This window comes from Bidens hawaiensis, unplaced genomic scaffold (assembly GCF_021521415.1).
Source record: "Bidens hawaiensis isolate Kalapana, Puna unplaced genomic scaffold, B.hawaiensis_p1.1 tig00002477_1, whole genome shotgun sequence".
NCBI lineage: Eukaryota > Viridiplantae > Streptophyta > Magnoliopsida > Asterales > Asteraceae > Bidens > Bidens hawaiensis.
Window position 1 is genome coordinate 2722051 of NW_027491136.1, and position 12806 is coordinate 2734856.

General features: G+C 33.3%; 1 protein-coding gene across 1 annotated transcript; it reads left to right on the forward strand.

Annotated features, from left to right (window-relative positions):
- The first annotated feature begins 226 nt into the window (after window positions 1–226).
- LOC143619624 (agamous-like MADS-box protein AGL8 homolog) lies at window positions 227–12497 on the forward strand. The gene is made up of 7 exons (XM_077091512.1): window positions 227–419; window positions 4679–4751; window positions 4851–4915; window positions 4981–5080; window positions 5165–5206; window positions 12160–12257; window positions 12356–12497. The coding sequence occupies exons 1-7, from the start codon at window positions 235–237 to the stop codon at window positions 12462–12464; spliced, it is 672 nt and encodes a 223-aa protein (XP_076947627.1). The 5' UTR covers window positions 227–234; the 3' UTR covers window positions 12465–12497.
- Window positions 12498–12806: the final 309 nt, after the last annotated feature.

Genomic DNA, 12806 nt, shown 5'->3' on the forward strand with positions numbered 1-12806 from the left:
CATGTTATTATTATTCGTTATATACTTATATCTATGGTAGTAACAAAATATATTTATTTTTTTTTGAACAGTCAAAATATATTTATTTATTACCACGTGTTTGTAAATTTTAGGTGATGGGTATTTAAATATAGCATATATAACACTTATTTGAAGGAAATAAAATCATTATCTTGTAGCTGAATTCAGTTATTACAACTGTGGAACAAGAAGTCCTTTGTGAGAGAGAGAGAGATGGGTAGAGGAAAAGTGACGTTGAAGAGGATAGAGAATAAGATAAACCGGCAGGTGACGTTTTCGAAACGGAGGTCTGGACTGTTGAAGAAATCTCACGAGATCTCGGTTCTATGTGACGCCGATGTTGCACTTATCGTCTTCTCAACTAAAGGAAAGCTCTGCGAATACTCTACCAATTCTTCGTACGTATTTATACTCACGCACTCCATCATTAGCTTATGCAATTTTAGTTGTTTCTTTTAGTTTTATGTGTTGAAAGTCGACGGAACTGATTTTATGCATCCGCAACTGTACATGAAATCAAGTTAATTTATGCGCAGTTTATTTGACTAATCTTGCGTACGTATAGGGTAATTTGTTATTTGTCGTACTTGTAAAACTTAAGGGTTTTTGAGTTAGCTTTCTACTAGTTTATAACAAGGTTGCAAAAGTCGCTAGGCGGTCGACTGGAGAGTTGGGTGTACTCGGAGAGTACTCGAACATGGTAAATATAAAGAAAATAAATTTTTGGATATTATATATATGTCAAATATCATTATTTTACTAATATTTATAACAAAATATGTATATGTCAAGATAAATAGAAGAAATACACAATAAATTATTCTAAGAATTTTCTAATCATTAATTAAAAAAATATATATTTATTCTTATTAGGCGATGTTTAATTTCATCGTTTTCGTACCGGACTTGTTATTGAATCTGCGGTTTAATAAGTTCTAGGTTCTCTGGTCGGACCGGTTGATGATATTAGATGGTCTTTTATAACATGTTTTCTTTCAAAAGAAATCCTAGATTTAATTGATATTTTGAAAACTTGTTATTCAAAAGTGGGGCTTCGACGCAGTTTGTTGTTCGTTTGTCTGTCATTTTATTGTAATCGTTTTGAGTTTAATAAGAAATATAAAGTCATATCTTAAAAAAAAAAAACTTGTTGAACTGTTATTATGGTTTAGTTGTCTTGTGTTCTTAAAAATGAAAGAAGTTTGCATAATACGGTTAATTGCACGAGATATTTACATAGTTTGATTGATTATCATGTATAATAGGATAATATGTTAGAGTTTTATAGACTCTCTCACTTTATATAAACAGTGAAAGTTATCTTTACTTTTTCACGTTCCAAGTGACAGATTGGTCAGTTTTTATATTATGTAAATATCTTATGGTTTGCTTAGGTGGAAACTTACATAAGTTACATTGTTGAATTTTAAAGATCAATTGATTAATGTTTTAATTATTTGTATGTTACGATATTTTAAGCACCGCCAATAGAAATGAAATCAAACTAATAAAAGTAAATTAAAGTTACTTCTTAAATAGTAAATCAGCTCAACTTGTACGTATGTAGAATGTGTAAATCAATGATCACACAAAAACGAGTAAATAGATCGTAACCCTTAAGTGGGTCAACCATCAAGATTAACAAGAAAATAAGAAGAAAAGATTTTTGGAACAATTTTCTCTGTTTTTTTCATTAACTCAAACTCAACTTAAATACATGAAGTAATTGCATAAACTAATTAGCGTGATGCTAGAAATATGGAGATAATGCAAGCATGTAAATAAAGTAATTTGATGGTAATTCGTTGAAACCAACCAAACGATTTACAATAAAGTGGCTGGTAAGCGGGCAACAAGCTGCGCCACAACCCCCTTTTGGATGAAGTAATTAAACATGAAGAAAATATAAACGTGCATATCTCTTATCCTATAATGCATGCATGATTTTAAGAATTAATTGTTGACTTCTTCACTCTTTGTTAACTGAGTTACTGAGTCGGGTCTGCTGGATTGAGTCAGCGGGTACGTGGGTCGTATCAAAATATGTTGGTGATTTTAGTGAGGACTAAGTATACAGACTAGAAGATATGGATTATATGCTTCTAGAATATATAGACATAGATTACATGCTTTGTAAGAAACATAAGTGAAATTTGATCCTTGAAATGGCTATAAATAAATTGAAGTTTACTCTGAATTATAAGTAAAGGGACGATATACCTTTTATAGGTCAACAAACATCAAATGTTGGATCAACATTTTACACATCCGTTGGTCTGTGGGTGCATGCACATCAGCACATGCGGTAGGTCGTAGTTTTGAATATTGTTGTGTATAAATATGTTAGATATAACCCTTACACCGGCCTTCTACTTAGATGTTATAGTATAACAAAAATTTAACTGTCGTAGTTGTAACAACTTTTTACGCAAAATTTTAAAAGGTGTCATTTTATGTTTAAATTTGTAACTAACCTTCTTAAACATTAATGCAATGTTTCATGAAAAGGTGCATTAGTTAAATATTCATGTTACATTATTCTTGGCCCTAAAAATATTTTGAGACATGCATAATAAACATTATACAACCTATATATCTACAATATATCTTCTGTGAAATTTTGTTAAATTATTGCTTTATACTTAAGTGCTAGTTCCCTATGTTATTCCAAAATTGATTTTTTTGACACCTAGGTATTTAAGGGGTCGAAATACCACTTTTGGAAAGTGATTTCCGTATACACGATATAAGAAACATATACCAGATCATGAACCTTACAATGGCCGAAGTTAGTTGTCAGTAATTGTAATAACTACAACATGGTTGATTCAAAACCTAAAATGGAGGAGTATTAACGAATTTTTTAGAGGTGAGCAGAAAACCAATTTAACCGAAAAAACCGAACCGAAGCATTAACCGACGGTTAATTTTTTGTTTCTTTTGAAAAACCAAAATTTCGGTTTCGATTCGGTTATCCATTTTTAAAAATCAAACCTTTTTAGCTACATGCATTTCATCATACACCTGTCGGACAACAAAATTTGTCAAAAATGTAACCCAGTTGATGCTTCTAAACAATAAATAATAGATTCAAGTATAATTAAAAAGATAACCCGAATTACCAAATGTGAAAAAAAATCGAAAAAAACCGAACCGAAGCAATTGATGATGATAAAGATTATCAAGATAATGAGGAATTAACTAAACTTTTAAGATAAATGTCATTCAATAAATGAAGATCGAGACTAAACTTTTAGTACTTTTTAATTTTTAAACTCTATTTAGCAACTTTGTATTCGTATAGTTCCACGTAACACGCGTTTTTTTTTTATTTTTTGAATTCAATATATATATGGATTGTGGTAATCTAACACGTTCTTATACAAGCTTAATATATGCATTTTCATTTTTTAATTTTTTGCAATGTCAATACATAATTTAAAAAAAAAAACCGAAAATAACTGAACGAAAACCGAAATTAACTGAAAAACCGAAAAACTGAACGGTTTGCATATTCAAATAACCGATTACTTCGGTTTCGGTTTGGGTTTCGCCTAATAACCGAACCGAACCAAACCGTGCTCAGCCCTAAGTTTTTATGTATCCTTGGTCGATTCATACACATGACACATGATGATGAATGAATTCAACTTTGTGTGAAGTAAAATTGATAAATTATCTCTTAATTGAGGGATTTTAAGCAAATGGTTTAAGTACACAAAAAGATGAACTCTCTCTTATCCAACTTGGACGTGGGACGATAGGCTTAAAACTTAATGAAAATGCATTAATTTATCAAATGTAGTGCTAACTTGTACCACGAATATATGAGAAAGACTTTCGTCTCATACTATATTTAACAAATTAGGATGCAAACAAGCTTATGGATCTGGTAAATTTGATCTAAATCCTGGCATCTTTGCTTGTTTCGGCCGTGAAAATAATTGAATATAAAGCACATTAAGTCATTAAGGCTATCCACTATCGTGGGTGGCATCGAAACCCCTCCACCGTGCCACGTCATCACCACGTCAATGCCACGGGGCTTCGAAACCCACCCCGCTATGGTTTAAAGCCCCTTGGGACCCCCCCCCCCCAATATATATATATATACACACACATATATGCATGTGCGTGAGAGATGGAGAAAGAGGGGGTCCACCCCACCTTCCTCCGCGCCGGCCGTCTAGAAGAAGCCCAGCTCTCCGCGCCCTCCGGCGGTGTTCCTTCCTCCTTCGGCGCCCATAGCGTGTAGTCTAAGAGGAATTCTATAAGACAGGAACTAATGCATGGTTATTTTCATGTAACACCTTCATTCAGTAATTAAGCATGCATTTACGTACTTTCATAAATGATGTTTGAAGATATATTTACTAAAATTGAATCATTTCACAAGTTCAAAATTTTCTAAACTGAAGTACATGCATGAAGGCCAACAACATGTTTTCATGAAAAATTTTAAAAATAATAAGAGGTAGATATAACATTCCAGTTCAACTGTGATCACTGCGTGATAAATGATGTTACATAGAATATCATTTATATATGAATATATGATAGTAATTATTTGAATTGAATATGCTTGTTTTACTTGATCTAATTCTGGTTTCTTTTGATTTTTTTATACATTATAATAACACCATCTTTTTAACAACAGAATGGAAAGGATCCTTGAGAGGTACGAAAGACACTTGCATGCGGAGGCGCAACATAATTCAACAAACATCGAAGTATGTCACGCTTAAAGCCATCCGTTAATGTTCAAATATCGTGCTTATTAACTGTTTTCTTTCTCAAAATCAAAGACTTGATTCTTTAAATTTTTATAGGAAATCTCAACTATGGATCATGTCAAGCTTAAAGCTAGAATCGAGTTTTTGCATAAACGACAAAGGTAGCTACAAATGTTAAGTGCTTGATTAAGATTCTGTTAAAAAAACATGTTTTTATGTATTTTAGGAATTTAATTGGAGAAGAACTTGAGTCGTTGAGTCTGAAAGAGATTCAGAGTCTAGAGCAGCAAATTGATACAGGCCTTAAACACATTAGGTTAAGAAAGGTATATTTGCGGATCTTCTTCATTTCTTTCATGTCAGTCAAATGTTAATTAGTGAGATTTAAACCGCGATTATGTTATTTGCAGAACCATCTGATGCTTGAAACGATTAATCAGCTCCAAAAGACGGTACACCCATGTCTCATATTCAATAAGATTGTGTAGTGGCTTAAACATATGGTGTATGCCAAAGTGTCACGTCACTGCCACGTAAGCAGTGGGGGCTTTAAGACTCCACGCTATGGGCGCGGTGGAGGGGAATAATGGGCGCCGAAGGAGAAGGAGCACCGCCGGGGGGCGCGGTGGAGGCGGGCGTGGAAGCGAGGGGGGGGGGGGCATCAGACGACCGGCGCCTTCTCTCTCTCTCTCTCTTACTCTCATCCACACACATACATATATATTTATATATTTAATGGGGCGCCTAAGGGGGCTTTAACCATAGCGGGACGTTATGGAGAAGGCCTTCGAAGCCCTCGGTGCCCATGTGACGCTGACGTGGCCGGCACTGTGGAGGGGCTTCAATGCCCCTCACCATAGCATACAGCCTAACTAACCACCCTTTCATTTTGGTGTGGTGATTTTAACTAAAATGTAAATTAAAGATAAAAAAAATGTGTGATTGGTTGATTGGGATGGAGCCTATCTCTCAAACCTCCATTAAAGCCTTGGCGATGGGAGTTTGGCGCCCTCATACTCGTTTTTGGCACCCCATTTGGCTGATGTGGTCACCTCTCGGCCTCCCACCACTTATAATCCATTACCCATAGCCTAACAAGCAAATTTTTGTTAATTAGATTTAAGTTTTTTAATTTTTACAGTCACGGGCCACCAGTACTCTACCAAGACTTACTAGATAAAGTGTGTGTTGGGTATGGCTGTGTATTGGTCGGTTTTGACTCAAACCAAACCAAAACTAAAAATTTGGTTTTCGGGTTTTTTTTCCCATTGGGTTTCGGTTTTTCCGGTTTCTGAATTTTGGTTTTCACAATGGGTCCAGTTCGATTTCAGTTTTTTCTGTTTTGCCATTTGGGCTGAATTTTAGGCGAAAAAAAAAGTGGCCTAAGTAATGAATATGGGTTTGAAACTTCGGCGTAAATTTTTTGTTAGTTGATTATTACACATTTGAGTTTAAAATTTTTCACCTACACTATTTATTATTCTTTTATGAGTTAACATTCAAAAGTAAAAATTATAATTAATAAATTCAATAACAAAATTCAGTTTTTCCGGTTTAGTTACTATTATAAAGGTTGGTTTGGTCCGGTATTGCAATAGAACTGGGAATTCGGTTTTTGGGAAAACATAATGTAGGAATATGGGACACTTTTGATATTAAAATTAATACAAATAATAACGATACTCTCGTTATTAACATGAGAAAATAAGTAATACAAATACCATAAGCTAAAATAAAATAAACAATGAAATAACGTAACAAATATGTTAAATGATTCAACTCAAGATCTTCAAATGATTAAGTTTTCAACTTGTTATTTAGCAACATTTTCTTTTATGAGTTAACATTCAAAAGTAAAAATTATAATTAATAAATTCAATAACAAAATTCAGTTTTTCCGGTTTAGTTACTATTATAAAGGTTGGTTTGGTCCGGTATTGCAATAGAACTGGGAATTCGGTTTTTGGGAAAACATAATGTAGGAATATGGGACACTTTTGATATTAAAATTAATACAAATAATAACGATACTCTCGTTATTAACATGAGAAAATAAGTAATACAAATACCATAAGCTAAAATAAAATAAACAATGAAATAACGTAACAAATATGTTAAATGATTCAACTCAAGATCTTCAAATGATTAAGTTTTCAACTTGTTATTTAGCAACATTTTCTTGTAATCTTCTTGATACGAACTTAAAATATAAAATTTCCAACTTTTACCACATCAACGACTTCTAGTATTCTCTTTGGCTGCAAAAATGAACGAAACAAAAGTTGACGGTTAAGGCTGAGGCACATGTTCAATACGCTTCCCTTAAAACAGATTACGCGCCTCTACATAAGACATCGCGTCTGTTTCCCAGGGTACAACAACTGAAGCAGTTAGCAATGCCGGAGATGTCCACGCGCCCGAGATTATATTGGGGTAATTAAAGTGTAGTGTTAGAACTTATGGAAAAATAATAGAATAAAGAAGTAAATGAATCAAGTAGAGAAACGCATCTCTATAGGTTTGGAAACTCATCTCCATAGGTTTCTAATATATGAGTCTTTAAAGATTTCTTCTTCACCAATAACTCTTCTTGCATGCATGCATTTTCTTTTGAATTTTGTAGTTTGTATTTTTTCTTGCTTCTTTCAAATAATGCGCATAGTCTATTATATATACAAGAGATAAGGGTGAGTAAAGTGTGTCTTAATTAGAATTTAATAATCTAATAAAAGCTAATCAATTGTCATAAAAAGGCTCTACTCAAGAGTTTCATGACTATATGAAGAGTTTAATATTAACTATTATCATTAATCTTTATTCACAATATTCTATTTTTCCAACAATCCCCCACATGAATGGAGATTGATCAAAACACACCAAAATGTCCAATAGAACCTCGACAGTTGAGTATTGCAGGATAGGTAGGTGTTAGCTTTGAACATTCCTTTGTGAAGCATACTTAGTCTCCTAGCGGTTAGTAGACGTGATATCCTTGAACAAACCCCCATTTGTGTAGACGACAATACACTTCACACAATACTCTCCCTAGCGGGGCACTTGGGGTGTGTTTTTTAACCGTACCCGAATAACGAACCCGAATCGAAGTGACCCGAGACCCGAATAACCCGAACCGAATTCACCCGAACCGATTAAGCTCCTAACCCGAATCCGAGATAAAATATTCGGGTCGGTATTTGGGTTGAAATACCCAAATTCGGGTTGACCCGAATAACCCGAAGTATAATACATCGATGCATGTATCCCTAATTTTTATAGGGTAGTTTAGCGTTGAAGTAACATATTGACCTTATGTATTCTTGTTCGATTGTTCTCAAGACTTCGATAATATTGGATTTATCACATCCCAATGCATTAATGACCATAAAGCATGTTGAGAATGTATATTCAGTTCAAAAACTTAAATAGTAAAATATTTAAACAAATATGTATCGAGCCTGTATTGATATACATACTACAACACTCCTTCATCCGGTCTAATGCATGCATGTATGATAAATTTCATGTTTTGCTAAATAATATATGTTATTGTTGAATATGGTTGCATATTATGGTTTTATAACGGCTTGGAATATGCTTTTTTAATTATAACATTGTCAAAGGTGGACATATTTTTTTAATTTGTTAAACCCAAAACCCGACCCAAATTAACCCGATCCGTTCAACCCGAAACCCGAATAAACCGAAGTTATTTGGGTTGGTTCTTGGGTCAATTTGTTTTGATCTCAAACCCGAACAAACCGACCCAAACAACCCAAAACCCGAAGAACACCCCTACCGGGCACGTCCCCTCATTGTCGTGTCCATTATGGTCCTAGAACACTAGCCTGGTTCTGTGAAAGCTCTAGGAATTGCACACCCCACAATTTCATTCGAAGCGACCCCACTTTTCTTTCACATAAGTGATTATCCAGAAATCATTAAAAGCATTAAGGTTATAATGATTTACACAGATCATTAACCATATATTATGCTTAACCTCACAACATGTCGCTGTTGTTATAGGAATGGACTAGGAAGTAATTAGACTCTCTTTATACTTTAGGAAGATATATATATTAGCTCATGTGTTAACTTATAAGTTATGCCCCCCACAGTGACCACCCATGAATATATATAATTAGGTTGTCTTATTGAACTTAGATATTGGGATCTCCAGTCAGCTAAGTTAGGTTTCCTTTATATACCCTTTTTTCATGGGCTTTAGTCTCATTCCACAACATGATCTCTACTAAACCCTTAGGTTGTTGGATCCATTACATTATCGTTGACTTTGCCTAGTCACTACAGATAACTTGCGTAGTTGAGATCAATTGTCATGATGTGTTCTTCACTTACAAGTTAATATTGTCTATTGTCAACTTTCTAAGACTATAACCTCAGTGGCCACCTGAATCTGGTTCTAATATTTGTATATCATTAAGGCAAGCACATCTCCATTCATGTGGGGATTGTTGAAAAATTATAAAAAAATGAATGGAAATTAATTTATTAGGTTATTAATACTATAACTCTTCATATATTGAAATTCTTGAGTAGAGTTTTCTTTATGGCACTTAATGGATTTTATTAGAGAATTAAGTCTCTAATTAAGTGAAGCTTTTCACTCACCCTTAACTCTGGTATAATATAGTAGGCTATGTGTCTCATTGGAAAGTGCTAGAAAAATGAGAAGCTAGGAAATTTAAGGAAAAAAATACATGCATGCATGAGGAGTTATGGTGAAGAAGAAAGCATTAAAGAATCATATGTTGAGAACATATAGAGATGGGTTTCTCCATTCGATTACACCACCGTTTCATTCTTTTTATTTTTCCCACAAGTTCTAATACTACAATTTAACTAATGTAACCTCAGGCGTGTGGACATCTCCGGCAGTACAAACTGCTTCGGTTGTTGTATCCTGGAACACAGACGCGTTGTCTAATGTAGAGGCGCGAAATATGTTTTAAGATTGTAGGAATATGGGACACTTTTGATATTAAAATTAATACAAATAATAACGATACACTCGTTATTAACATGAGAAAATAAGTAGTATAAATACCATAAGCTAAAATAAAATAAACAATGAAATAACGTAACAAATATGTTAAATGATTCAACTCAAGATCTTCAAATGATAAAGTATTTAACTTGTTATTTAGCAACATTTTCTTGTAATCTTCTTGACACAAACATAAAAAATAAAATTTCCAACTTTTACCACATCAACGACTTCTAGTAGTCTCTTTGGCTGCAAAAATGAACGAAACAAAAGTTGACGGTTAAGGCTGAGGCACATGTTCAATACGCTTCCCTAAAAACAGATTCCGCGCCTCTACATAAGACATCGCGTCTGTTTCCCAGCGTACAACAGCCGAAGCAGTTAGCACTGTCGGAGATGTCCATCTCTATAGGTTTGGAAACTCATCTCCATAGGTTATATCGAGGTAATTAAAGTGTAGTGTTAGAACTTATGGCAAAATAATAGAATAAAGAAGTAAATGAATCAAGTGGAGAAACTCATCTCTATAGGTTTGGAAACTCATCTCCATAGGTTTCTAATATATAAGTCTTTAAAGCTTTCTTCTTCACCAATAACTCTTCTTGCATGCATGCATTTTCCTTTGAATTTTCTAGCTTGTATTTTTTCTTGCTTCTTTCAAATAAGGCGCATAGCCTATTATATATACAAGAGATAAGGGTGAGTAAAGTCTGTCTTAATTAGAATTTAATCTACCTATTCTAATAAAATAAAATAAATATGGACACTTGTCATGTTTTGGTTAATTATCATAATTTTTTCCCTCCAAAACTAATATGCCTAATATATGTAATAAATCAATAATTATTCACTTTTCTTTTACACTATATTTATATAATATCTATATATTTTTATAAATATAAATATTAACCTACTATTTTACTATATATTTCAAAATACTAGGTGAATTCCAAAAATTAACAACAAATCATGTTTCTCAAATGAAAATTGTTTCGGGTTTTTTATGGGTCAAAAGTTGGTAAATAGATTGTTTGGTACAAGTTAACTACATTTAGGTCAAAATTTGTTACGGGTCAAAAATGAAAATTTTGAGTATTTTTAAAAGTTTGAGAATGCAAAATAGATTTATCGTCAAATTTTTTATGGGTTCAAAGTGTTGACTTCAAAATGTCAAAAGTATGAAAGTTAAAATTTTAAACATGATTCAGGTTTCAGGTTTATTTATAAGGGCATTTTTTGAAATAATCAAAAGGTTTGGGATTTGGCAAATTGACTATTTTTCCTTCAACTATTAAAATTTAAGAAAAGATTGCGAACACTTTCGACATGCCACCCCCATGCCTATCAATGCTTATAACTTTTATCAAATTTGAAATATTTATGTCAAAATTAATTTTTCCTTCAATGGTGATCAGAACGTTGTATGGGAAGCATGTCATGCATAACTATGCTCAAATGAAACAAAATATTCACAAAATTGAATCGGTTAACATGTTATTTTTTATGTTGTCATTATGACAAAGTCGAGAAGCCCTCTGAAACTTATCAAAATCTTTTTTATGGTGTAACTCAGGAAAACATAGTTCTTGAAGAACATCCATTGCTACAATTTAATATCCTACTTTACTTTGATGGGGGGTAAATTGATAAATATATCAATAAAGGTAACGCCTCTTTTATATTTAGGCTAACTACTATCGTATGAGAGGTCTTATTTTCGAAATTGGTTCATAACCAAAATTCTTCTAATTATACATATATGACACCGAGAATGAATTTTTTAATAGAAAGAAGCATTTTCGGGTACGATTTTGCACGAACATTTTTTTTATTAAGTTAAATTAAAAAGAATCAATTTGTGATATAAATAAAATCAACTTATATACATATTATATAGATACAGGCATAGATGTAATATATTTTTTTTTCATATACGCTATGTAATTATTTGTTTTACTTATAATTTGAATTATTGTGTGCGTGACACGGGCTCTAAAACTAGTAATCTAATAAAAACTAATCAATTGTCATAAAAATGCTCTACTCATGAGTTTCATGACTATATGAAGAGTTTAATATTAATTATTATAATTAATCTTCATTCACAATATTCTATTTTTCCAACACATAAGACCAAATTAGCGGTTTTGTGTTGGGTTCGGTTAGTTTGGTTACGGGTCGGTTATTTCGGTTTCATGCACCCCTATCGTTAGGCATGTAGCCTTCAGCAAGCATTCACTTTGGGACGTCTAGTATTCTAGTCTAGACCTAGTACAAAACAAACTTCAGATCATGAACAACACAAATATGATAATACTATCCAACTAAAAATGTGTCCGTTGGACAAAATTTGCTGCATAATTAGAACAACTTTCTTTGTAAGCAAATAAATTTGTGCAGATCAAAGAAAAGGAGAAAGAAGTAGCCGAGATTAAGTTAAATCAGCAGCAGACCAATGAGATGATGCCATCATTTCATGTTGACATACTAAGCAACCGGTAATGTTACTCTTTTCTTTTTATATAGTTGTTTGTTAAGTCGTGAAAAGTTAAATGATTAACGACGGAAGCCTAACGCGTGTGCATTTGATACGTAGCAACACGTGTCAGGCTGGAGGTGATGGTGAAGTAGAAGAGAACCCGCGAGTAGGTCGACCATCAGCAGTAATACCAGCTTGGATGGCTCAACACATGACAAATAAGTAAAACGTTTACATGTTGGTTTTTATTGTTTCTAGTGTGGTGATGGATGCGTATGTGGTGACATATTATAAACCATGTCTATGTTTATGACTATGGGTTGTAAGATAATAAAAAGTTCTCTTATATATAGTCGTAATCAACAACTTAGCTTTACAGAATTTAAATCCCAGAAGTACATCAACTTTTCAATTGCATCATCTAGTACCCCGTAATTTAGTGGTACACAAAACCGGTTAGAGTTCAACGGTCAAATAACCGGTTAATCGGGTCGGGTACTAATCGGTTTTGCGACAAGAAACCCTTATCGATATAACTGGTTTCAGGTATAACTGAACCGGTTAACCG

Coding starts and splice junctions, on each gene's coding strand:
- LOC143619624 (XM_077091512.1), top strand. CDS start 235: ATGGGTAGAGGAAAAGTGACGTTGAAGAGGATAGAGAATAAGATAAAC. Junction 4,916..4,980: donor TTTTTGCATAAACGACAAAG/GTAGCTACAAAT, acceptor TATGTATTTTAG/GAATTTAATTGGAGAAGAAC. Junction 12,258..12,355: donor GTTGACATACTAAGCAACCG/GTAATGTTACTC, acceptor TTTGATACGTAG/CAACACGTGTCAGGCTGGAG.